General features: G+C 41.5%; 1 protein-coding gene, 1 long non-coding RNA gene and 5 other non-coding genes across 18 annotated transcripts; all 7 read right to left on the reverse strand.

Moving 5' to 3' along the window:
* Positions 1-83: 83 nt before the first annotated feature.
* On the reverse strand, positions 84-6683 carry LOC119122365. Of its 3 annotated transcripts, XR_005097835.1 has the most exons (13): positions 6635-6683; positions 6130-6170; positions 5921-5961; positions 5501-5535; positions 5296-5318; positions 5062-5106; positions 4621-4643; positions 4425-4440; positions 3956-4014; positions 3752-3803; positions 3468-3568; positions 3174-3276; positions 2959-2974 (listed from the first exon to the last, which is right to left on the reverse strand). It is a non-coding gene; the product is annotated as an uncharacterized LOC119122365 (long non-coding RNA). The 3 variants fall into 3 exon arrangements; XR_005097836.1 differs by lacking the exons at positions 2959-2974; positions 4425-4440; positions 4621-4643 and adding an exon at positions 84-171; XR_005097834.1 differs by lacking the exons at positions 4425-4440; positions 4621-4643 and having other exon boundaries at positions 6635-6682.
* Positions 3645-3706, reverse strand: LOC119122385. The gene has a single exon (XR_005097856.1). It is a non-coding gene; the product is annotated as a small nucleolar RNA SNORD78 (small nucleolar RNA).
* Positions 4506-4584, reverse strand: LOC119122384. The gene has a single exon (XR_005097855.1). It is a non-coding gene; the product is annotated as a small nucleolar RNA snR60/Z15/Z230/Z193/J17 (small nucleolar RNA).
* LOC119122383 lies at positions 5184-5258 on the reverse strand. Its single transcript, XR_005097854.1, has one exon. It is a non-coding gene; the product is annotated as a small nucleolar RNA snR60/Z15/Z230/Z193/J17 (small nucleolar RNA).
* On the reverse strand, positions 5382-5464 carry LOC119122380. The gene has a single exon (XR_005097851.1). It is a non-coding gene; the product is annotated as a small nucleolar RNA SNORD79 (small nucleolar RNA).
* On the reverse strand, positions 6024-6085 carry LOC119122386. Its single transcript, XR_005097857.1, has one exon. It is a non-coding gene; the product is annotated as a small nucleolar RNA SNORD75 (small nucleolar RNA).
* A 331-nt stretch (positions 6684-7014) lies between the features above and the next one.
* osbpl9 (oxysterol binding protein-like 9) lies at positions 7015-26259 on the reverse strand. Of its 10 annotated transcripts, none has more exons than XM_037250672.1 (25): positions 26123-26259; positions 25174-25224; positions 23205-23285; positions 23017-23095; positions 18360-18433; positions 15423-15518; positions 14798-14845; positions 14583-14612; positions 14440-14490; positions 14063-14101; positions 12071-12164; positions 10870-10974; positions 10642-10801; positions 10433-10545; positions 10240-10358; positions 10030-10115; positions 9700-9880; positions 9518-9626; positions 9177-9287; positions 9040-9103; positions 8823-8963; positions 8666-8744; positions 8438-8529; positions 8208-8343; positions 7015-8126 (listed from the first exon to the last, which is right to left on the reverse strand). In XM_037250672.1, the coding sequence occupies exons 1-25, from the start codon at positions 26231-26233 to the stop codon at positions 8052-8054; spliced, it is 2325 nt and encodes a 774-aa protein (XP_037106567.1). In that variant the 5' UTR covers positions 26234-26259; the 3' UTR covers positions 7015-8051. The 10 variants fall into 10 exon arrangements, with proteins under 10 accessions (XP_037106567.1, XP_037106566.1, XP_037106571.1 ...); XM_037250671.1 differs by having other exon boundaries at positions 10433-10563; XM_037250676.1 differs by lacking the exon at positions 23205-23285.
* Positions 26260-26438: the final 179 nt, after the last annotated feature.

The following is a 26438-nucleotide window of genomic DNA, read 5'->3' on the forward strand; positions in this document are numbered from 1 at the left end:
TGGACAGCAACGTAGCAGGGCAAAATAGCTAGGTGACTTATTGTGCCACACAATTGGTAAAAAAAAAAAAAATGCTACACAACAAGGAGTTATAGAAGTTTCTTTATTCATAGAACAAACAAATCAGGTTGTCTTCATTCCATTCAGCAAATGCTCATTTCCTCTTTGTACCTATGGGAATATATAAAAAAAAATAGGTAGTGCCAGGCAAGAACCTTCAACTACATTACAGTTATGGTTGGCCACAAAGTCAGGAAAAAAGGGAAACGTTGCGATTATAATCATAAATCATTTGGCAGAATTCTTCATCATCCATGTGGCCTGTATTTTTTTTTCCAATTTAGTAACGTTACGTACCAACTTCAAAAAGCAACCCTTTCAGCTATGCTGCAGACAAGACGCCGCCTCAAGAAAAGCCAAACCAAGCTTCTTTTGTCCATTCAGCAAATGTACACTTCCTCTTTGTACCTATGGGAATATATAAAAAAAATAGGTAGTGCCAGGCAAGAACCTTCAACTACATTACAGTTATGGTTGGCCACAAAGTCAGGAAAAAAGGGAAACGTTGCGATTATAATCATAAATCATTTGGCAGAATTCTTCATCATCCATGTGGCCTGTATTTTTTTTTCCAATTTAGTAACGTTACGTACCAACTTCAAAAAGCAACCCTTTCAGCTATGCTGCAGACAAGACGCCGCCTCAAGAAAAGCCAAACCAAGCTTCTTTTGTCCATTCAGCAAATGTACACTTCCTCTTTGTACCTATGGGAATATATAAAAAAAATAGGTAGTGCCAGGCAAGAACCTTCAACTACATTACAGTTATGGTTGGCCACAAAGTCAGGAAAAAAGGGAAACGTTGCGATTATAATCATAAATCATTTGGCAGAATTTTTCATCATCCATGTGGCCTGTTTTCTTTTCCAATTTAGTGACCAATTTTGTAACGTTACGTACCAACTTCAAGAAAAGCCAAATCAAGCTTCTTTTGTCCATTCAGCAAGTGTACACTTTCTTTGTACCTATGGGAATACATAAAAAGAATATTTATCACCATGCAAGAACACTCACAAAAATAACAGTTTTTGTTGCCCACAAAGTCAGGAAAAAAAGGGAAACACATTGGTTATTATAATCATTGATCATTTGACATTTTTCATCATCCATGTGGCCTGTATTTTTTTCTTCTTTCAATTTAGTGACCAGTTTTAAAACAAAACGTACCAAATTCAAAAGGCAACCCTTTTAGATATGCTGCAGACAGGAGGGGTGACTGAAGGTAAACCAATCAAGCTTTGCTCATTCAGCACACTTTGCCTTTGCATCTATGGGAATACATAAAAACAATATTTATCGCAATGCAAGAACACTCACAAAATAACAGTTTAGTTGACCACAAAGTCAGGAAAAAAAGGGAAACACATTGGTTATTATAATCATAGATCATTTGACACTTTTCATCATCCATGTGGCCTGTATTTTTTCTCTCTCCCAATTTAGTGACCAATTTTGAAACAAAACGTACCAAATTCAAAAGGCAACCCTTTTAGATATGCTGCAGACAGGAGGGGTGGCTGAAGGAACTTCCTCTTTGTACCTATGGGAACACATAAAAACAATAGGTAGTGCCATGCAAGAACCTTCAACTATATTACAGTTTTGGTTGGCCACAAAGTCAGGGAAAAAATTGGGGAACATAGCAATTATAATCATAAATCATTTGGCAGAATTCTTCATCATCCATGTGGCCTGTATTTTCTTTTCCAATTTAGTGACCAATTTTGCAATGTTACGTACCAACTTCAAGAAAAGCCAAATCAAGCTTCTTTTGTCCATTCAGCTAGTGTACACTTCCTCTTTGTACCTATGGGAATACATAAAAATAGGTAGTGCCATGCAAGAACCTTCAAATATTACAGTTTTGGTTGGCCACAAAGTCAGGAAAAAAAGGGAAACACATTGGTTACTATAATCATAAATCATTCGGCAGAATTTTTCATCATCCATGTGGCCTGTATTTTTTTTTTTTGCAATTTAGTGACCAATTATGAAACAAAACGTACCAAATTCAAAAGGCAACCCTTTTAGATATGCAGCAGACAGGAGGGGTGGCTGAAGGAACTTCCTCTTTGTACCTATGGGAACACATAAAACAATAGGTAGTGCCATGCAAGAACCTTCAACTATTACAGTTTTGGTTGGCCACAAAGTCAGGAAAAAAGGGAAGCGTTGCGATTATAATCATAAATCATTTGGCAGAATTTTTCATCATCCATGTAGCCTGTATTTTCTTTTCCAATTTAGTGACCAATTTTGTAATGTTACGTACCAACTTCAAGAAAAGCCAAATCAAGCTTCTTTTGTCCATTCAGCAAGTGTACACTTCCTCTTTGTACCTATGGGAATACATAAAAAGAATATTTATCACCATGCAAGAACACTCACAAAAATAACAGTTTTTGTTGCCCACAAAGTCAGGAAAAAAAGGGAAACACATCGGTTACTATAATCATAAATCATTCGGCAGAATTTTTCATCATCCATGTGGCCAGTATTTTTTTTTTTCAATTTAGTGACCAATTTTGAAAAGTAACGTACCAAATTAAAAAAAGCAACCCTTTCAGCTATGCTGCAGACAAGGGGGTGGTGGCTGAAGGAAAACCAATCAAGCTTTGCTCATTCAGCACACTTTGCCTTTGCATCTATGGGAATACATAAACAATATTTATCACAATGCAAGAACACTCACAAAAATAACAGTTTAGTTGGCCACAAAGTCAGGAAAAAAAGGGAAACACATTGGTTATTATAATCATAGATCATTTGACACTTTTCATCATCCATGTGGCCTGTATTTTTTCTCTCCCAATTTAGTGACCAATTTTGAAACAAAACGTACCAAATTCAAAAGGCAACCCCTTTTAGATATGCTGCAGACAGGAGGGGTGGCTGAAGGAACTTCCTCTTTGTACCTATGGGAACACATAAAAACAATAGGTAGTGCCATGCAAGAACCTTCAACTATATTACAGTTTTGGTTGGCCACAACGTCAGGAAAAAAATTTGGGAACATAGCAATTATAATCATAAATCATTTGGCAGAATTCTTCATCATCCATGTGGCCTGTATTTTTTTTTCCAATTTAGTGACCAATTTGAAACGAAACGTACCAACTTAAAGGCAACCATTTCAGCTATGCTGCAGACAAGGGGGTGGTGGCTGAATATCAATCAAGCTTTGGTCATTCAGCAAGTGTACACTTCCTCTTTGTACCTATGGGAATACATAATATTTATCACAATGCAAAAACACGCACAAAAATAACAGTTTTGTTGGCCACAAAGTCAGGAAAAAAAAGGGAAACACATTGGTTATTATAATCATAGATCATTTGACACTTTTCATCATCCATGTGGCCTGTATTTATTTTTCAATTTAGTGACCAATTTCTAAAAGTAACATACCAACTTCAAAAGGCAACCCTTTTAGATATGCTGCAGACAGGAGGGGCGGCTGAAGGTAAACCAAGTTTCTTTAGCCCATTCAGCAAGTGCCCACAGGTAACCTGCAGACAAGCAGGGAAAAGAAAAACATTTTAAATACATGTTAGTTGTAGTTTTTCTTAGAGCATAAAAGAGGGGTCACTCAGTAAAACATGTTATCCACATTTTATTCAGGTCAGACATTTGAGACATCACTGAACCCTTCACAGGCATACAATTCTATAAAGGAGAAGTTACTTCCTCACCTTTGCCTCAATTGCTGCATGAGTGCATCTACTTGAGGGGTAAGTTCACCTCCTAAGAGAGAAAAACAGTCAGTCAAAATAAACAAATATTCCAAAATGCCATCAGTAAGATTGACCTTTCAGCTAGAGCTAACTACTCCATGACTTAATTGTCAGCAACATTTTTTATCATCACAGGTCAGCTGAGAAGAAATACTAATCCACCTTTTAACTTGCCTTGTTTTCCGTTGCCTGCCGTCGACAAGCTGACTTCTCTCAGCAATCTGCATCACAAGAATGAATTAGAACTTTTCATTTCTCTAAATCATGACATCACATGAATCTTTTTTCCATCTGGGTCAGAGATATGTTGAACTCCTCAACTGGATCAGAGACCTGATTCATACTCATCACACCCAACTGTCTGCATTCACAACAAGGATTGTTCTTGGGTGACCAAAATTTACTTTCACTGTTTCCTTTGACATCAGAGGGAGGAGCAGCGCTACAGTAGTTATTTTAATCAGTTGGTCACAGATTTAGTCAAATTGATATAATTGAATTCAGATTTGAATTTAATCTCCCATTTGTCATTTTGATAACCATATTTTTTTCAATTGTTGGGTTTGAATTTACTTCTATTGAACATGGTTTTAAATGCAGTGGTTTGATAAATTTCAATAAATCAACGTACCATGCAGCGGTTTTACCTAAAAAGAAGAGAAAAACAGAAAATAAAAATCTAGTCTTGGACATTTATGCTTTAGAGGCTGTGTGAGCCAACATCAGATAGGGGCGAAAGGTTTTTTCTTCACAGTGTATCTGCTGAACTATGCAATCATCACTTTAGTCAGCACTTGAAAGGTCAATTAAAGGGGCCAAAAGGTTACCTGCATCCAGGCCAAGAAAGAACCTGCAATCAAATAAAAAAACTTTCAGCACTGGGAAACAGATGACAGCAAAGGCAGTTGACTAAAACACTGCATCAGAGCAAATTGAATTGTTTCACTTTGGTTCAAGTGTTTCCTTTTTTTTTTTTTAACTCATCATTGACAGTTTTCTTTACACAAAAAGAATAAAAATATGTTTTACCTCTGTCAAGTAGCTGATTCCAGCATACAGTGGATGGGCGTTCATCTATAAATTAAGAACCTGCAATCAAATAAAAAAACTTTCGGCACTGGGAAACAGATGACAGCAAAGGCAGTTGACTAAAACACTGCATCAGAGCAAATTGAATTGTTTCACTTTGGTTCAAGTGTTACCTTTTTTTTTTTTTAACTCATCATTGACAGTTTTCTTTACACAAAAAGAATAAAAATCTGTTTTACCTCTGTCAAGTAGCTGATTCCAGCATACAGTGGATCGGCATTCATCTATAATTCAAGAAATGAAAATACATTTGTTCCACATATCACATTTATTCTTGGGAGTTTAAGCTTGAGGCCGTGGGATAACTTCAGATAGGAGCGAAATATTTTTTCTTCACAGTGTATCTGCTGAACTATGCAATCATCACTTTAATCTCCCACTTGCAAGGTCAAATAAAAATGTCAAAATATTACCTGCATACAAGCCAGGAAAATGCCTGCAATTAAATGAAGACTTTCAGAACTGGGAAGAAGATGGCGGGAAAAGTAGTTGACTAAAACACTGCATCAGATAAAATTGAACTCTTTCACTATTTTTCAGAGAGATTCCCATTGTTTTTTTTCCAAGTCATCATTGACAGTTATTTTAACACACACAAAAAGCCTAATTGAGTTTTACCTCTGTCAGGTAGCTGATCCCAGCACAAAATGGATCTGCAGGTTAAAAAAAAAAAAAAACATTAGCGTACATAATTCTTTTTCACACCAACTTTAAAGGACTCAAATGGCAGTGCCTCAGATTATCAACTTGGTGGGTTGGTTTTTATAGTCATTCATCTCGTCAAGAGTAGCAAATACATGTCATCATGGCAACAAAAACGTAATGCTTCTCTGTGGTGTTGCTTATGTGCATTGATTGAAGATCACAAGACATCACCCATTATAACAAATCAATATTTACTACATTTATGCAGCTTCGTAATATACGTTCTACAGGATTAAAAATAGGAATAAATCTTGTAGTGCGCAGCAATCTATTGTAATTTACACATAGCCCACCTTAGAGAAGCGTAAAACTAAAAGATTTATATGTACTGACCATCTTGAAACACTCAAGTCTTTGACGTGGCCTCCATAAACCTAAAAATAAACCAGACTTTAGTAAGGCAATTCACACTTATAATTTTGTAATTAAACATTTAAGTCTCAGATCAAAGATAGTCAGAAATCACTTCTGTCCACTACTCTTGGATCATCATAGGTTAAAGGCGGTCAAACGGGAGTTTAAGCAGGAAAAGGGCAACTTACGCTTTATATTAGTAGCGTCCGGCATTTTGAGAGTCGTCAAACTGATAAAAAAGGAAATAGGAAAAAAAGCAAAAAGTGAATTAGATAGGAAATAGACTTTGAACACAGGCTAGCTTTAGCAAACAGGCTAAAACGAGCTAGCGTCGTATCGCACGTGTCCCCGAGGCTGTCAGGATAGTTGGCGTTTCTTCACATTCATTCTGATGTCCCTACCAACAAGTTATCATCATACAGCATTGGGACGATGGAAAATGAAGTCATATTTAAGAGTTGATGGCTTGATGTACGATAAAAAAAAAAAGATGGCGCAGGCAAGGTTACATTTTCTTAAGGCACGTGGTGCAGGCCTTGCTAAGTGTACCACTTAAAACCATTAAACCAACATTAGATAATTATTCCGAATTTAATAGTTCGGATGACTAAGTAAAGAACGATTAACAACGATGAGAAAGACACTAAATTGAAGACACGAAAGTATTTTCGAAGGGTCAGTGAATCAACTCACCAGACTGATGCAGTTCAACCAAGTGAAGCGGAGGAATGAGACCGTGCGGAGGGCGGAGGATTATTTTATACTCACATTTCCCATGAGCCCTTGCGGCAGAACGCGGGGGCTGATGGGAAAATAACAGCGGCGTGACTAGCAACTTTTATTTCCCCACATAATCTAATTTGATGCCGGAAAGACTAATGGCAAAATTTGAACGGCATGATTGAATTGAATTTTCAAATTTTAGAGCTCAAATTAAGTTCATGCTATAGTGCCCCAAAATTTCAATAACCCTTAACTTTCATGAGTTGCACATATCCACATTTGCTAAATTGTGGTGAATTAACCCGAATCACAAAGAAATAGTCTTGGACACAAGATTACTACATTTGATGTTCTTTAGTATTTTCAGGTGGAATTTATTATTATATCTCATCCATTGCATTTTGATCCATCGTCTACTTCACTGTAACTAAAATACTATCTCAGGAAAAGAAAAATTGACATGTAGAGTGGAATATGATCCCTGTGTTGATCACAACTTCGGTGGCAAAAAAAAAAAAAAAAAAAAAAGCTAAATGAACTGTAGCAGCACTATTAAAAAAAGCCACAATCATTTGTTCATAAATGCCTCCGGGTTACATAGAAACATAGTCATAGGATTGCTCTATGCACTTTCATCTTCAGCAAACATCGCTGATACTTTAGATTGCATAAATATATTTATATCAGCGTGTTCAGATGCTATGGCTTGTGTGGATCTTAACTGTGTCCTACAATGAAAAAAAGGACCAAACTAATTTGAAATGAGAGCAGAACATCAAACGTGACCATTGGATACTTCCTTAAAAGTTTCATTATGATCAAATATTGTACACTATTGCCAGAAAGAAAAATAAAAAAGAATATATGCATCATATGTATATCTATATATAAACAGTTATAATGAGTTGCAGGCAAGCAGAGAAATATCTTCTCCGCATAGTTAAGGTTCAACCATTCCATCATCATCATCATCATCATCATCATCATTATCATCATAAGGCTGCCAGACTCCTGGAGGGGACTTTCTTTCTTCGGTCACCGGATTCCCTGAGATGTCAAGCTCGGTTTTACATGAAAAGCTTGTTATTCGATTTCAACGCCCTCGATGAAGGGAGCGAGTGGCCTGGCTGTGAACCGGGGCCGCTCTATTAAGGAGTCAAGCGTTACAAATTGTCTCGATACATCTGAGGTGCTTTCCGTTTTAATTTCATACATTTCCATGGTTTTACAAAGCTGCGTACACAATGCCATCGGCGGTCAGTCAGCCCTTGGCTCGGCGAACAAGTGGTCTTTGCTAAAGAGTTCTTATAAAGACTCTGCAGTGTGCGTTCAATCTTAGAGCAAGTAGTGCGAGGGGGTCGGAGGGGGTGTACGCGCGTCGCTCCTCTCAGGGTCGAGGAGAAGCTAGTCTCTTTAATAGCGGCTCGTCGTACACCCAGCACTCGCCGTCCTCGTGGAATAGCTGCAGACACACACACACAAGGAAAGTCATCAAAAGCTCATCGCTAAATGGTTAAAAGGTTCAAATGTCCGCCGGGCTCACCCTGGTCTCCCACTGTTGCTCGTTCTCTTTCCTCTCCCTGGCTTCCAGTCTCTGCTTCTCCTCCAGCCGATGTTTGGCTTCCGTGGCGGCGTCGATGTCTTTGAGCTTCAGGTTGAGGGTCACGTCTCTCCAAAGTCTGTCAGGTGGGGGGAAGAAGGGGTGAGTCATTTTTTTGTTCCCCCCCAAGTTCTGCAACGTACAAGACCGCCAAAAAGGGTGTAACGTCTCACCTTCGAGACTCATATAGTAGCTGGTCTTCGAGCTTCCTGACTTTCTTCTTCATGATGCCCATTCTCTTAGTGTCAATGAATGGTGTGTTCTCCTGCAACACATTTCATGTAATCTTGCTTGTCATCCGGATAATAAATACAAGTACAAAACCCTCTTGCAATTTTTTTTTGATTTACAAACAAGAGTGTGAAAACTTGGAAGAAGAAAAAGCCTGAGGGAGAACTCACTCCTGTGGGCCACTTGGCAAACATCACTCCGTTCCATTCGCCTTCAATGGAGCAGAAAGACTTCTTATCATTCGGTGCACTGCAAACAACCATCGACAAAGTTATGAGGTTATGAAAGAGCCAGGAGGTAAAATCTTGAGGATTTTTTTTTTCTGACAATATCTCTGCCGTGATTCTATGCTTCTTGCCGCCGTAGAAGGGTTTGGTGTGGAACACGATGTTGGCGCTGTAGCCTGATTTGGAGCACGAGATGTTGCACTCGCCGCCCAGCTCAACCCAGGGCACGGTCAAAATGGACCTGCACAAAACAGCGGGGGTCGGTCAAACGTTGGCCGACGACACGGGCCGACGCGGAGACACGACGAAGCGCGCACCTGCCGTATCCGTTGGGAAAGTTGAGGATGTAATGTTCATCGTGTTCTAAACAGGAAACGCAGCCTGAAAGGAGAACGTCATCAATTCAACACTTGACGTGACATCATCAACGATCAATCAAGTGTATGAAAAGTACCTTGTCCAATATTATAAACCCCGATGGACATGCCAAGAAACTTAGACTTGGTCCAGATGTGAGCATTGAACTGGATCTTCTTACTTAAACATTCTGCGTAGAATGCAGAAACTGACAAAGGAAGAGACAAAGCACTTTAACAATTTGGGAACTCAGGATAAAAAAGGATACATAATTGTTTATACTATTTGGTTGATCATATTTTTCACAAATCCATGAAATTGGCCAAGCCACATGTAGGTGTAATTTTTACAAAGTGTTGAAAATAACGATGGAAATAATTTTGTTATTTCCTATGTTGAAAATCATTAGATGATGTCCCACTGAAGACAATCACTCACTGGGTGGGTGATGAGAGACCTGCTCTGCCACAAAAGACACATTGTTGGGCGAAGACCATGGAACTGGACCATCTGATAGTGTGTCCTGCACAGGAGCAGGAGAAGATGTCTGAAAACAGAAGAAGCCACATGACACAGACCGTATACCAGCCTCAACCAGAGAGCGAGGGGGCGGAGCTAACCACAGGGGCGGAGGGCTCCTCAGTTTTGCAAGGCAGATCCCAGTGACAGAAGAAGACCTCTCCCAGGATGGGGTTGTAAGGCTTCTTGGCCACTGAGCCTTTCCTGCCCGCGTGGAAAGCGGACAGGTACCATTTGACCACGTGAACCATGCGCTCACGGGGATCCGCCTGCTCGGCGATACTGCGGGAAATCAGAGGATTACGTTAAATTGCATGCAGGAAAAAAAACAAAAACACAACTGCATTCACGATGGAAGACAATTTGAACGGCACCATTCCGTCCTGTTTAGAGCAAACACAACAGCTATGGGAGAGTTAAAGGATTGTTACCTGACAAATAAGTCTGGATGTGCAAAGAAGTCAGCATACATTTCTAACAAAGATCTCCTTTCTAGGATGAAGGTAGGCAGGACCACCTGGGGGATTAGGATGGAAACAAACCACGACTCAGAACCAAACCCAAACAGCCCGCTGATGTTAGTGGTGAGTTAAAAAGCTCACAGCAAGGGATGGGCAAAGAAGAGTAAGCGGCAACGTTACCTTGGTGAGATCCATCCCTAGACGGACTTGCGAGAGCAGGTGCATGATGACGCTTTTGTGCTCCTCTACCGACTCGCCCTCCCCATCATCGTCACGGTCGTCGTGGCTGTCGAACGGATCTGAGCGCAACAGTCTCTTTATCAAGCGGCCGCCTAAAAATAATAAAATCCAAAGCGAATGTTTGCTTTTTCACCTGGTTCTGTGGTCCCGTTTGACATAGTCGAGTTGAGGGATTCTGTTGTGTCTGGTCTCTTCAATGCTGTTTCTTCATTATGAAGGGACGAGGCAGCCGGGGGTCCTGAGGGACTGAGGGCATCGGGACGCCAACGTTGGGAGAATCGAGGCGGAAGATAAGTAGACTGTCTCACACTGGCGTGACACAAATTAGTAGCAGCGACTCACTTCAAACAGTGTTTGGGGGAAGTGGTGCTCTGGTAGAACTCGTCCGCGTCGTAAAACTCATCCTCGCTGGAGGAATACGAGAAGTCCGGCACCGAGTGTGAGGGGAGGGGGATGAGAGATGGCGAGGTGACGCCGCTGTTGGGGCCTGAGGGGCCGCTCCCTGATGTAAAGGAGGTCAACTATTAGCATGCAGGTTACAGACAACAAAACAGCAACTAAGAGTTTTACCTGTGCTGTTGGGTGTAGGGGTCTGCAAACTGCCCATCACAGTGACTACAGGACCAACAGGTAACGTTGAAGGTCGCTGGTCTGATTTACACACCTGAGAAGCATCTTTTGTACCAAAAAAAAAATAGAGGGGAAGAGGAAAGTACACATTATAGCTTCCAAGAAGCTGTTATGATGAATGGGTCACATATAAAGGCTTTGCAGTCTATTAGAGGACTGAATTAACAATGGTCCAATTTAAAGTTGACAGATTCACGGCATTTTTAACAGTCTCCTCACACTTATCGGATTAAAAATTTCCATTTCAAATTTTAAAATGTAAACACCTATGGAGCAGACGCTGCTTCCCATATTGGACCTTGTTTCAGGTGTCCATATAAACGGTGTAGTGGGAAAGAGAGAGCTGGTCGAACACAAGGGGGCGCTGTTGTCTCATCTCAGAATACAGGATCTCCATTAGCCCCGGAGTTTGTTTACACGCCCATTTCAGAGAACCGCAAAAAATAGTTTGGTAAAAGCTCATTTAAGTTAACATGTTTTCTATTTGGATACATTTTACGGACGCGGGTGTTAATCGTTTCGCGGAATGACGCCAGACAAACAGCGTAGACTCAACGGGCGTTTCACTTCAAAACTCCCCCAGAAATGACGCGTGAAATAAAAAGCGGTTGAACGGCCACTGTGTGACATGTTGCGGGTTGATTAAGACCAGCAAACGTCACCGGACGTAATTCAAAACTGACGAAGTGACACATCGAACGAAGCGCTGTAGCTTGCAATTTAACACGATATTATTATTGTTTAGTTGCTTTATTAATAAGGATCAGAGAAAACCTGTTGTTAATGATTCTTCACAATATTAAGCTCATTGGCATTTAAAGCAATGGTGGGAGACCAAAGCACGCATTTCATCATATTTTTTTTTTATGTCACTCTCATTTCTATTGTGCTGTATTTTTTGTACAGAATCAGCATTATTGTGATGGCTCCTTGAGTAACCTTAAAAGCTCTTTTGCTGATTAATTTCATACAACTGCAAAGTGATTGGAGAGAATGTTATTTTTTTTCCTAAAAACGTTTAGCATATTTATTTGGTTTGGCATACATAGACGTTTTTATGTCATCTTTAATCTTTCAAGAATAAATCAGAGGATTGTGAGCATTGGGAGAAGTTGGGTAAGCAAACATGACCAGCAGCTACCTGTGGGGAGAGTGGTCTGTGTTGGCATCGTGGTGTTGGCTACAGGAGTGTCCAGAGGCGGCTGGTAGATCCCATCCACGGGGTTGATGGTGCTCTAAGGGGAAATAGATTGGCCATCAATGTCATCAAGTACAGACGTGCACCACATCAGCAACAATCACTAATGGTACCGCTGTTCCTCACTCAAAATGTTCATGAACATATAGATGATCGATACACCGCATATTCTGGTGTACTCGCGACGGGTCGATAATATCTATGACCACACATGCCTGCATGCTAATTTCGCTGAAACAATATCTTTCACCCTTGATGATCGGTACACGCAAGTACCCCCCCTCAGCCCACCCGCAAGTGTGGCTATCAATTTCCTCACGCTCTACTTCTCAGAATGACAGACATGAACAGATTTCATGAGTCTGATCAATATGCAAACAGCAGTAGCTTTAGAAGAAGAATTGACAGTGCCTTTTGAACTTGAAACAAACGTACAGGAAATGATATTTTGAGCCATTCTGCTAATAATATGACAAGTGAAACACAGTGCATTTATAATGGGTGTCTATTATCAACCTTTTTCACCATTTGTTTCACAGTTGTCTGCTATACTGTAATTTGGCTGTGACGTCATGATATATAAGTACTTGCTAAAAACGGCAATAAATCAATATGATGTTCCATAATACGCTCAGACTATTAAGAGCCAATAAAAGCCGGGATGGCGAGGTTGAAACGATTTTGTCTACTCCTCTAACCTTCCTGTTGTGCAACTCCTCTATAAAAGTGAAGCCATGACAACTAATAACAGCCAATTACAGAAAAGAAAAGTCTGGCACCACAAAGCAGGACTGAGGAGCCATGAGCAAAATGGCCGGCCGTAGAGAGCAAAGACTGGTTTATATCGAAAGGCAACGTAATGCCAACGCAGCAGGTAGTTAGCTTGACAAACAGTCACACATATACATGGATATGAAAGATAAACATTGGGAGAAGATCAATGAACTCCCCTGGGGGCGTTTCGAGTATTTTAAAGATAGGGTGTAAAGAAATGTAATCGACCATATGTGCACATGCGATGCAGATGTCACAGACGGCGAAATGCTTTTAAAGCCGTGGAAATATATTCAGCAGTAGCTTATGCAGAAAAAAAAACCATGCTCATCTAGATTTATCTGTAATACTGTACTGTGCGTAATGTCTTGGAGATTAAGTGCAGCTATAAGAGCAATGCGGGGGCCCAAGATACAGGCAGAATTTATTGGGCAGTACGCAATCGTTATTGGGAGCAGCGAATGCTTCGTAAAAATGTTTCGGGCTTGTGTTACGGGGGGGATTGCACATCCATAAGGTTTATTTGATATGAATCGGGGGTGGGTGGATAAAGTTAAACTAAAAATAAAAGTTTACCTTGCTGCTAATGTTTCAGTTATAGAAAATGCTAATTATGCAATACATCAAGAGTGGAGGGGGGAATAAAATCAGATATTAAAGTTTCCCCTCCCTGCTACTATGCGAGTTATAGATGCTAATTATATAAGAAGTATGGACGACACCTGCATTTGCGCAAACTCCGAGGATGGCCGCCTAGCTATTAGTGCCCGGGGTGGGTCAATATGGGTCGATGGCGCATTTGTTGACCCAAGTGCAGTGCAGCATTCTCGCACACAATGCATGAAAACATGTTCTGAGCATACGACGCACTTTTCTGACAAACAAAACACACTAGGAAATAGTTCCCAACCAGTAATTATAAAGACTGAATCAAAGATAAGAATCAGGAAATTGTTCCAAAAGATCAAGAGGAAATAGTGGCAGATGTGAGGCAAGAAATTGAGATAGAAACAAATCTCCATAATGACGGCGACATGCATTAAGAGATTCCATTGTATCCCTTTCCTCTCCTACACTGTGGTGAATGAAGTGGGGGAAAAAGAAAGTTAGCAGTTGATTTGATTTCAATCCTTGTCATGGACAGAGAATGTCAAAACTTACTATTAGTCCGTTTGCGTGTTGCTGTTCGTTACTTTGGTCCTTAAAATTTTAAGAAGACAATGTTAGACTACTGATGTAGATGTCATGTCATTTCGCAACTTGCCACATGTAGTAGGAATCCTTTCATCACATCACATTAGCGTTCATAATAAGTAGATGGAATTCTTATTTTGATCGTTTTTTTTTTTTTTGCCCCTCGTGTTTAAAAAGCAGACGTGATGAAATGATTACATCCTCGTTGACCGCTGACCCAAGCAGCAACCTAAGCTGGGAACTACCCCAGAAATATAAACAGACGTGGTCACATGATGATTCCGGGCAAATGTCACACCCAAGCAGCAACACGAAAAGCACGCGGGCAAAAATATCACGCTTACCTTGGCAATTTGCAGCAGAACAATACAGTGCTTGATGGACTCTACCATACTCTGAAAGAAAAAAAAAAAAAGCCAGCATAGCAAGGAAATCAGTAAGCAGGAACTGAAATGCAGGAAGGAAAGTGTGTTAAGGTTGGACTTACACAAGTAGTCTCCTTCAAACTTTCAATTTTCTGAAAAACAAAAAAAAGTGTAATGCTGTAAAATCCGACATTAGGTAACTACAGGGAAAAAAATATGACATTAGGCTTTCTCAAATGAACATTTTCTTTTCTTTATATTATCGGTGAAATTGTTTCCTGTGTAATTTTCGCCAGGTCTCCGATGGCCGGGAAAAAAAACAGTTGCCCGTACTCACCCTGCGAGATTCATCCTCTTTGCAGTCCTTGATCTTCTCATCAAAAAGCTGCGGGAAAGGGAGAAATCACAATGAGAAAAGACTACTTTTTGTGGTATTGCAACAAACCGTGCGGTCCGCCACAGCCATATGTTTTCAATTTAAATGCCTATACTATTCCAGACTTTGAAGCCTGTAAAATGCAAACAACTTTATCTTGATCGAGATTATGAGCCGCGGTCATAATTAAAATCAGGACACTGTGTCATTTATCTTTATTTTTGTTTTTAAAGTTCATAAATGTCTCATCTCTCCCTTTCTTTTGTAGTTTAGACGTTAAAAACACTTTCTTTGTCACCTTCATTAGTCATTTGTATTTTCAAACAGTGTTTTCTGTAAGTTAAACTATAGTTGGGCAATACAAAAATGTCAATTTTGTTAATTGTTTTGTGTGTCTGGATGGATTAATTGAATTCATTGATTTCTTATGGGGAATATCGCTTTGGTTTTCGAACGATTTGACTCAAGACAAAACGTTTGGGAGCGAGTCAACACGGCTTATATATGAAACAGCAAACAAGTGTGATATACTACACGCGAGTGAGGTCAACGCTCTCTGTTCCCGAGACGATATGTGCTGCTCTACCTTTAACTGGTCGATCAGAATCTGTAGATAGGCATCAGCTTCAGCAAGTTTTCTGTCAAAGTCTTGGACGCTTGGTACAAATTCTGTCTGTGCCTCCTGTGATTGGGGATAAAAAGAACGGAAATAAAGATCATTAGTACAACCCAACCAAAAGTCTTTGCACAGTAAAACAATCACAGTGTGTTATACGTCCTGACCATGAAGGCTTTTGTAAATTCACATCATGGCAGACGAAAACATCAACAGTTGTGGAAAATCTTCCACTATTGTTTTCAGCCTTGCTTGTACAAAAGGCCAACAGTCTGTCTGGGATCAGTGCATTCATAAAACAAATCAAGGCAACCAAGACAGGAAAGCTGATAGTGTGTGCGTAAATCACCCGTGCTGCACATAATTGTAGCTTGATTAAAAATGGACTTAATCCAGGCACAGAGCAATCCAGTTAGGGACAATTTAATTACATGATGCACATTATAAGGTCATTACTAGACTAATGGTAGAGGGGGATGTACTGGGTCATCTGTCTGGCCTTCCTCCAATGACAGCAGAACTTCCAATGCCAACGTGTCAAAAATTTGGAGAGCAAGCAAAGTGTTCTGGGAAAATATGGTGAAAAAACTAAAGAAGATTAATCCATCATCACGCGTGACATCACGCAAGATGTTAGCATATCACCAGGGACGTCAAGCTTAGCCGCAACCACCAGAAAGGAAACGTGATGATAACCACAGAGCCAGAGCAGGAAACGTACTGCCTGGCTGCTCGGTCGTCCGAATATATTAATTCAACAGCAATTATATGCACAAATTAATTTGACTAAACATGTAGCATGTAGCGTGTGTTACTTTATTTCGGTTTCTGACACCTTTGAGCTGTGATAAATAAATACAGTTTTACATTATTTTTCACCCCTGACAACAATTTATAAGTTAACCAGCTTCACTAAACAGATTGTGCTGGTCTTTGGAAGTTATACTATAACCAGAAAACACGGCTGACGCAAAAAGTGCAGTTGAATATGCACAGACTTCCCTAAAAAAAAAAAAAAAAGTCAACAGAGAAAATATATTAACAGACGGGCAGGCTGTTTGGCAGGAAGAATAACACAGCAGCTTTTGAGTCTGCTGCGCGGCCACAATGCAGAGCGGCACTCGCATACAATCCAATCATGTAATCAAACCTTTGGGAACGATACGCGTGCTCTGATTTTGTTGTGAGGTTCAGTGCTGGTGTGTCGTGGAGCTGCACGGCTTTTTCCTCCTGCTAAAGTGCATCTTAAGGGGACGTGTAGAAAAGCCATGAGCAGCCAAACGCCGCCCTTGTAATCTATTTAAAAATAAAACTCTCTGTATAGAGAACAATGTTTGTGCTAGCTCAGCTTCCATCAAGCCTGCTGCTAACTGACCAAACTTCCTCAAAGGGGTCAAAGGTGCTTTCACTATCCTCATGACAGAACAATGTAGGTGGCTGCCCGGGAGCCTGAACAAAAATAAAGGCAAATAATCACTATGGGGTCATTTTAGGTGATTAAATGCATCAATCACAGTTATTACATAAAGTGTTGTACTTCATCCACATTGCGCAAGAATTTTGACGAGCAATACAAACGTGTGCGATTGATTCCTTGACCATTTAAGATCTTTATTTTTCAGACTATCTAGAAAAATTACAAAGCTGCTGTTTTTACATTGCGAACAAGATTTTGCAGACACGTCACATGCTCCCCATCTTCTCTGTTTCTTAAAATATAACCCCCCACTCCAGCGTGCCCCTACACTCCCACTTTTTCCAGATTGGAAATACTTAAAAGGAGTTTAAAAAGTGTCACCACACAGTCAAAGTCTCACAACAGCAAACTAGACAAACAACACTACTTTTAGACCCTCCCCCTTTTTGTATTTGTCTTTCCACGTTGTGCAGCGCACGGCAGCTGTTGACATTTTTGCGTGATGCAGCGCTGTCGTTGCGTTTTACTTACAGTATTCCGCCCTCCAATAGACATGCTGAATTAAACTACGCACATCTTGTCCATCAGGCCATGAAAACCCGAAACAGACTCTTTCCTCTGCCTCTTCGTCATTTCCTTCTTCCGACAGCCAACAAGGCACGTAGCTCTGGTTCGCCTTCTGTCTCACTCTTGCCTCCTCTTCCTCTTTTTTTCTTAAAGGAACAACAAACACTATTCTTGGGCTCCACCGCAGTATGACAACATCCCGCTCAGCAACCTTTGGAGCAAGTTAGCCGGAGTTGATCCCGTCTTATCTCCTATGGACAATGCGTTTCGTATGAGGCAGTTAATCCCAGGACCACTCCCCTGGCAGGAAAGGCAAACTTCCTTTCTCGTGGGCAGTGGAGAAAACACACGAAAGCAGCAGCAAAAGCTGACAGGGTCAAGTATCGGCAAATGGCTGCTCTCATTGGCCGAGGCAGCTGGGGAAGATGTTTGGTTGAGCCGGCAAGCAAATCTCAGATTGGAAAGAGAGGGTCACGTGATACGACCACAGCAGCGTGTTAAGTCTGTGCGTGTGTGTGTGTGTGTGTCTATACTGAGCAATGCACTTAGCTCATCAGCAGGATTTGCCTAAGAGTGGTGGTGGCGGTGAGCAAATCAAGTTAAATAAATAAAAGGGAGACATTAATATTGAAGCTTTTAAACAATTATGATGGAACAAAAAATACAATTTAGTTAAAAAAAAAAAAAAGATAATACAATTGCTTAAAATTCCAAAGTGTCACGAGCGATAAACCGCAATGTTGTGCAAACAAAGCTGCACATCAATTCATTTCCAAATGCAAACAGGGTGAAGTAAATTTGAATTCATGTGAACTAAAATAGAAAGATGCCCCACAGCTAAATGTGTTTTATTTACAAAGAGCTGAAAAGATTAAAAACATGCAGTCACAGACAAATGCAAACACACACAAACGGTTTCCTACCCGGAGTTGGGTGTGCCGCAAGATCGTTCCCTCTAAGGCGTGGATCCACTTCTCTCGCTCGTCCGCATCTCGGGCTGAGGGCGCAAGCATACAGACACACCCAGTGAGCCATATTTCTTACATAGACACATCAGCAGCATACACACTTGAGAAGATAAAACAATTCAATGTTTTATAGGACGGCGTTTCATTTCTGTGATGTCACCTGTTTGAAAAGTTGGGTGAAATAGAGCAAGACACAAACTTACACACACCGCCCTCAAACAGACCGACATTGAACAGTGACCCAAAACAGACCATAACATGCGTGACTTGTGGCGTCAGAGACGCGTGCAGTGCTTAACACATTATTTTAAATTCATCAGATGACCACGCTTTTGTTTTGCCACTTGTTCTAAACTGAAAATGACATCGCAGTTGCTTCGGGCTCAGGAAATTAACAAGCGTAGCTCAGCTTGCCTGGCAGCAAAAGTTGTTTATGAATAAAGTCATCAATTTGCAATGCTATGCAATCGACTAAGATGATTGTTAGTATTAGTCGTTGGATAAATACAAAGTTTTGAAATCAATGAATAATGCAAAATAATGGTGATTGTATTTTTTCATTTTCTCTCTATTTTTATGAGAAAATGAATACTAATTTGAGAAAAAAAAATCAATAATACTCATTTTAGCATTAATTATATCCATAACCTAAAGAAATATATCGGTCATTACTAAAGCTATTAATTTAGAGATGTGTCCTGTAGCTAACCTAGGGTGGTGGTAATGAATAAATTTGACATAAACAGCAATAACATGAAGACAGCTGAGCAGCAACAACTAGATGGATGGAGTTAAGACAAACTGAGCAGCTCTGAGACAGCCCAGGCTCACTTTGCCCTCAAGCCTAATAAACTCTCCAGACGAAGAGGTGACCGAGGCCAATGTTATTTAGCTCCTCTTGTGATGGAGCTAGCGCCACGGCAATTTTTGACGCAATGAAAAGAGACAAGAATCAAACCAGTGTATAAATTCTGTTACTTTAACTTTTACGAGCAAAATAAATCCTGTCTTAATAGCAAGGGAGGGATTTCGAAGTAAAGAGGTCAAAGTATTGAGGAGAATCATTTCCGTTTCAAATGCTTAGCATCTGCTGTCCTCTGTCTGTCCAAAATGCATCTGAATGATTCATGCCGCCCTTTTCTTTCCTCACACCTCCATCTTTCCACCAGCTGATGTTTGCGTGCATACTCCAGAGGGGGGGACGGCAAACCAAGTGTGGTGCAATGACATTGCAGCATTTTAGGGGGAATACAAATGTGTCCCTTTAGGTTGAATTGCTCAGGGGTAATCGGCCAAGTACCAGACAAAATGCTTGGGGGTGGGGGGGGTGATTGAAAATGGAGCCTATGTGGGTCACGTCAAGGCAAGGAATGGAGCAGCCACGAGGGGTTTTCTTGCTGCTGACAAAAGTGCAAGACAGGAAGGATAGTGACGGGAGATAAGAGGAGGTGAATGAGAGTGGAGGAAAAAGGGGATGCTAAAAGGCTCTCAGGTAACTCAGACACCGCCAGTAGAGAGCGTCTGATTAATAATGGATGCTCGTCTAAATAAAAGCACAGTAGAGACGGAGACACAATCGAAGCTTCCACAGCGGCTGAATAACAACTACACTTCTGCTTATGAGCTGGACCGTCCCGTTGGAGGTATCGTGTTTTAATCCCAGACAAAAATAGTAAGAGCAACACAGAAATTCATAAATATGAGGGAAAAACCCTTGCAGACGTATAGTTATAGTAGCGGAGATCCAAAGAGACTGACAATCCATCCTCCTCAGACCCAGATCATTTTACCGCGACAGAGGAATCTCCTCGGCACAACATCCTGTGCATCATCGCATCACCAAGCTAAAAGCCTGTCTAATGTTCAGCACATATCTTGTGCTCATTTTCCACTTATTCCTCCAGCAGGACAAGGGATGGCTTAGTCTCAGGTTGGACAACACATCAGCCATCATCGTAACCGGATGTTGGACTAGGTAGAAGAGGTCAAGTAAAATAAAATTATGTTCTATGCATGGCATTCTGCATTGGTGGGATATTTATTTCACAGCAAAATCCACTTGTTTTTATTCCAATTTGCTTCACTTGCAAACATCACATGACATGTTATCTGAGCCCTGAGGCACTGTGATGTCATTTTCATTTGACAGCAAGTGGCAAAATGGCCTCTCCCTGAAGTGGATAAAAAATAAATAAAAAAAAGATAGATTTTTCTATTTAATTTATGTTCCACTAATGTAACATTAAACAGAATACCGTGTTTCGACTAGTGGGACAACATGGAAGATGTCAAAAAAAAAAAAAATGGACTTGACTTCCCCTTTAAGATTCTGTGCCTGCCCCCACCTGTCAGTGGATCACCAGCTTCCTGACCAACAGGAGACAGCGTGTGAGGCTGGGGGGCATCACATCTGACACCCGGACCACCAATACTGGAGCCCCTCAGGGGTGCGTCCTCTCCCCACTGCTCTTCTCTCTCTACACCAATGATTTCTCCTCAGATGACTCTCCTGTGAAGCTCCTGAAGTATGCAGACGACACCACTCTCATCGGACTGATCCAGGACGGTGATGAGACTGCGTACAGACAGGAGGTGGAGCGGCTGGTCCACTGGTGCAACCAAAACCATCTGGAGCTGAACCCGCTCAAGACCGTGGAGATGACAGTGGATTTCAGGCGAGACCCTTCACCACTTTTACCCCTCACTATCCGCAGTAATACTATTCTCTCCACAGACACCTTCAAGTTCCTGGGAACCACAATCTCTCGGGACCTGAAATGGACTGGTCACATAGACTCTGTCCGGAAGAAGGCCCAGCAGAGGCTGTACTTCCTGAGACAGCTCAAGAAGTTCAACCTGCCGCGAGAGCTTCTGAAGACCTTCTACACTGCCATCATCCAGTCTGTCCTCTGCACCTCCATCACTGTCTGGTTTGGATCAGCCTCCAAACAAGACAAGCACAGACTGCAACGGACAATCAGGACTGCAGAAAAGATCATTGGAATCAACCTCCCTTCTATCCAAGACTTGTACCTGTCCAGGACCAGGAAACGTGCAAGGAACATCTCTACAGACCCTTCTCACCCAGGTTGCAGTCTGTTTGAACTACTCCCCTCCGGACGGCGTTATAGAGCTCGGTACGCCAAAACCAGCAGACACCGAGACAGCTTCTTCCCCCAGGCTGTTGCTCTGATGAACTCACACCACTCATAGAGTCTCAGAGGCATTACTGTGCAATAACATCCTGCTCTTCACACCTTTTGAATTTGTCTACACTGTTTTTGCCATTATTCACATGTCCTGAGTGTTGTTAGTCACCTATATGTTGAACAGAGGGTGTGTTTTACCGAAGTCAAATTCCTTGTTTGGCACGCTCAAACATGGCGAATAAAAACTCTTGAATCTTGAATCTTGAATCTGTCAGGAGTTAACCTTCAATGACTTTAAACGTATGTCAGTCTTGAAAAATGTCTCAACCTAATAAAGCAAAATTGATAGCATAGTCATACTTTCACAATGAGTCAACAATAGGTGAACGTGCAAGACTGCACATAGCCCTTTCTCGAACACCTGACCAAACAATCTAGCTTGAACCGCAGTCACAAAACCAATACGCCCAAGCGACACAGGGCACACGGCTCCACCTGAACTGTAAATCCTTGGCGAGAATTCATCAACACCCTCTCCTCTCCGTCTTTTCGCCTGGAGTTGTTGACATGCATGTGGACCGAGCCAGGTGTGGGTTTTCTCCTTACCCTTCCGTTTGTAGAACCACAGCATACAGCTTCGGAACACAGACATGGGAGAGGGCATGGAGGAGGTGAGAGGGGCGGGGGGCCCATGGACGTGGCTACCGGTGATGAAATGGGAGGGTGAGGCTAATTTAGGCGGTGAGATGAAAAATGGACACCAGAACAGATGCAAAGGAAACGGGGACTGCTGCTAGCTCAAAACCTGGCGGGGTGATGTAAAACAAAAGTCCCTGCGGGTGTGCTGGCTCGAGAAATGCTGGCGCGGCGGCGGCGGCGTGATGATGCCGTTGCTGGGAGCCAATCCCGTCGCTATGGTCGGACGGAGCGGTCGTTACGATGCCAGCTGCGGCAGGCTTCGAGCGAAGGACGGTGCGTGGCGGCAGCCAACAGAGACCTGAGCTCAGCTTCCAGCTCAGCAGTATTCCATTATTATTCCCAGAGGCGCAGCTGCAACGCACGCAGGCAGCAATCTTCGTGGCAGTCAGGAGTGCTGAGGGAAAACAGATTCCTTGTTTGCTCTTCCCGGAATCTATGCGGCGGGGCAGCGGAACGAATCTCGGTCATCCAACTTGGTGAGGTGATGCTCCGTCGGGCGGGAGAAAAGCTTCAAAATTGCTCACAGCACACTTTGGCTGCGCACGTTTCCTGGCATTAGACGAGACTGACCCAAGTCTTTAATAAGAAGGGGGGGGACGGAAAGAGTTGGGGGTGGGTGGGGGCGGGGGGGTAAGAGAGAGACTGATGGGGCAAGCGAGCAAATGAACAGCAGCTCCGGGAGGAAGAGAGACCACAGAGAACGCCAGCCGGGGATGGAAAAAGACGAAAAGAAAGACGGGCAAATGAAAATAGAGTCAGCTCACCTTGGAAATGGAAAGTCTTCTGGTCCACTGTGATGGTGAAAGTGCTGTCGTCCTCGTCATCAATGCCGATCACAGCGCCCTGGCGAGAGGAAAGCGAGCGTCAGTGTGAGCGAGCGAGAGGTGGGAGAGAGAGAGAGAAAGACACACACAGACACAGACGCTTCCCTTCCCTCTCCTTTCGAAATTACCTTTTCTCCAATCTCAACACCTTCAAATGGCTCATCTCCTTCTGCCGTATCTTTCTCCCTCACAAACACATGAGCATAGCACTTTGGAGGAAAGGAGAGAGGGGAAAAGGTATGAAGAGGAGGAGGTGGGGTTTTGGAAAGAAGAGGAGGAGAAAGGCGGGGAAGGGGAGGAGAGGGACCGACACACAAGGGACAGGCGGCCAACAGATTAAAAGGACTGCAGAGGAACAAGACTGCTGGCAAGCTAACTGGGCGTGTGACTCACAGCTGCTTACTGCACAAACCGAGGAAGGGGCCACACATGGATAACTTTGGAGGGGCGGATATGACGTTTTATTTGTCTGAGTATGTTTGCTACCAAGCAAATAACTACCACAGATGTCCACCATAAAACTTGGTAGCAGGCGTGGCCTTAAGAAACCGTTAGACTCTCGTACAGCTTTCAGGAATCTTAATTGTACCACTGTCAAGTTGTTCGCTTTCAAGTCAGAATCAGCATTTGTGAGATTAAACAATTCACATATTATTAAAATATAAATATGAGAAAACAGGTGAGTGAAGTCGAGCTCAATATTGTCAAATTGGAGATAATATGACCTCGTGGGTGTTGTGACTTTAGAAAAATATTGCAGATTTTTTGGAGTCAATAAAACCTTTTGACTTAAATTTTTTTTTTTTGGATGCCGAATCCCTTTTCAATTGTTCTGAGTAGTCAAAATTGTGATATTTATTTTTACCATAATCATCCAGGCCTAGTCTACAGTTATAGAAATGACAAAAACATAGCTTTAAACGCACATTAACCTAGGTATAATTTAAATATAAAAGGTAATAGCATTTATAGAGGAGGTAAACAAGTAACAATATGGTAACAAAACACTGAACACCGTCAGAAATAAAGCAAAACATGAATTACTTCATAAATGTAAAAATTGTTGCCTCACGTATAGGAATGGAATACAATTGACTTACTAAAATACGGAATGTTCCGAACTATGAAGGACCAAATCATAAATTCTAATCAATAAATGACTCGAGTGTTTGTCTTGGTTAATTATTTATTGAAGGGCAATAATGTAGTACCTTGAACCGTGACCTCTTTCACGTCGAGGATTTGTTTGTTGTTGGATGTGCGTGTGACTTGTGAGACAGTGCGGCAGACAAAAATAGCTCATCGAAGTCTTCAGTCTAGCGAATAAAAGCGATAACTGTATAAAGACGGGAGACTGTCTTCTCTAAATTGGCACGAAATGTGCAGAGAAGCGTAGATTATTATTATTATATGTTCTATTCTGGTCTGATATGTGACAGGCTCACTCCTGTCAAGCAAGGTGACATCCGTGTTTTGCAATGACAGAACTGTTGGGAATATCAGCGTGCATATCTCAACATGCTGGAATGCATGTTGACTCACTCCCTCAATGTAACAGACTGCTTTGAGAGTTGGCAAACTCTACTGCCATCTCGTGGTGAATTATCAAAAAGCACAATATAATCTTAGTGACAGTTTAGAAAGCTTAGATTTTTCAATATTCACTTTAAAAACCCACCATTAATTTCAATAATATGCCGAAATATTTTTCCATCTTATCAACGTAAGTTTTTGATATAATCATAGGTCTACTAATCTTTAATTATATTACATGGGTACACAAGGGCGATATGGCTCGATGCTATTTTTTTGCTACGGAGACCCGAAGGAGACAAATGGGGGTCTGGCACGTGAAATAAAGAAAAAATTGCTTTAATTAGAAATTTATTAAATATTTATTATGCCTGCGAGTGCCTCGTGGTAACCATAGAGGTGACCTTTGCTTGACTGATTTCATGTCTATAAATACAACATTAATTTAACCCTATAGCTTGTGAAATGTGTCTAAAATGTTTCACCCAAAAAATTTAAGGGCACTTATTTGCCTGAAACTGTGATATCATCATTCATTGATGCCATTCACTTGGAAAAACCTACCCGAAGTCGCACACAGCCTCTTCTGGATCCTCGCATCATCTTGTCCTTTGACTGAAAACAAACAGAACAAGCCTTTATTTACAAGACAGGGCAACCATAATCCATGCATAACAATTCCTCGAGGCTGAATTCCAAGCTAAACTGGATTTTAAATAGGGGTGGTGCGTGCAGAACTGCAACCGCAAACAAACACCGGACTCCTCTGTGAACAATTTGAGCTCTTCATGAATTCCGCATGATTGTTGGCATGACAGAGCTTGTAGGAGGGAAAAGTGAAGTATTTCCTGATGGGATTAGCTGCATCATGCACCACAGCAGACACAAATAACAGGGTTAATTTACATTGTTTAATTTCTCAACGTAAGAATTCCACTGAATTCCAGCTCTTCCAACAAGCATGCTCCTAAGTGATTAATACTTTAGAATAATATTTACATACCACACATAGGCATAATTGGAGCTTATGAAGTGACAGCTGGTAATGTTTGCCATTGTCATGCTATTTCTACTAAACTAACTAAAGTAACGTTAGCTACCGAGTCCTTCCACTCTCTCTCATCTACAGTCAAACAACTAGTAATCTTAGTACTGTCACACATCAACTAAAGGTTCATGACAATTAACACAATTCTGCCTCGCTGAAAACCAAAACACCCGATTATCCGCTACTACGTCGCGTAGGTGTTGAAGATGTTTTCGATTGATGCTTTTGCTAACAATGTAGCTAAACGGAAATATGGATGAAATACTGCCATCGGATTGGTCGGTCGGATTTCATAGAGCCTCGTGATTGGTCCATGTGACAATTCGTCACCGAGCAGACTCGCCTGTTGGTCCCCGAGACTCCCCAACTCCTGACAAACACCGAAGGCCGTCATCTCAGCCAGCGATAACTTCTACCACCCCAGCTGAACGCTTCAGGGTCACAAACCGGAGAGAACAGACGTACCGTGTAGTAAGACAGTAGGCCAGCGTTGTAGTCCAACACAAACCAGCGGTACTGCCAACCTTTCATGACGTTAGTCCACTTGCTCAGTGGCCCCTCCATGATAGACGCCATCTTTACAATACCGACGACTGGGAGGAGTCGGATATGCTGTGCAGTGACGTCACGATAAACCGCTGTTCGGAGCAATAAAATTCATCTAATTTTAATTTTGTGCGAAGGTACTTTTATTGAAACACGAGTTCCTAAAGTATATTTGTAAAATAGGTGTTTTATTAAAATAAGGTCATAATAAATATTGATATTTTACGACAGTTTA

Source organism: Syngnathus acus, chromosome 4 (genome assembly GCF_901709675.1).
Source record: "Syngnathus acus chromosome 4, fSynAcu1.2, whole genome shotgun sequence".
NCBI classification, from domain to species: domain Eukaryota; kingdom Metazoa; phylum Chordata; class Actinopteri; order Syngnathiformes; family Syngnathidae; genus Syngnathus; species Syngnathus acus.

Excerpts from the sequence above, each read along its gene's own strand:
- osbpl9 (XM_037250671.1), bottom strand. The coding sequence starts at position 26,233 with ATGGCGTCTATCATGGAGGGGCCACTGAGCAAGTGGACTAACGTCATG. Across the intron at positions 10,975-12,070 it reads ACAGACCACTCTCCCCACAG|ATGCTTCTCAGGTGTGTAAA; the intron begins GTAGCTGCTGGT and ends TTGGTACAAAAG. Across the intron at positions 8,127-8,207 it reads AGCAACAGTGGGAGACCAGG|CTATTCCACGAGGACGGCGA; the intron begins GTGAGCCCGGCG and ends GTGTGTCTGCAG.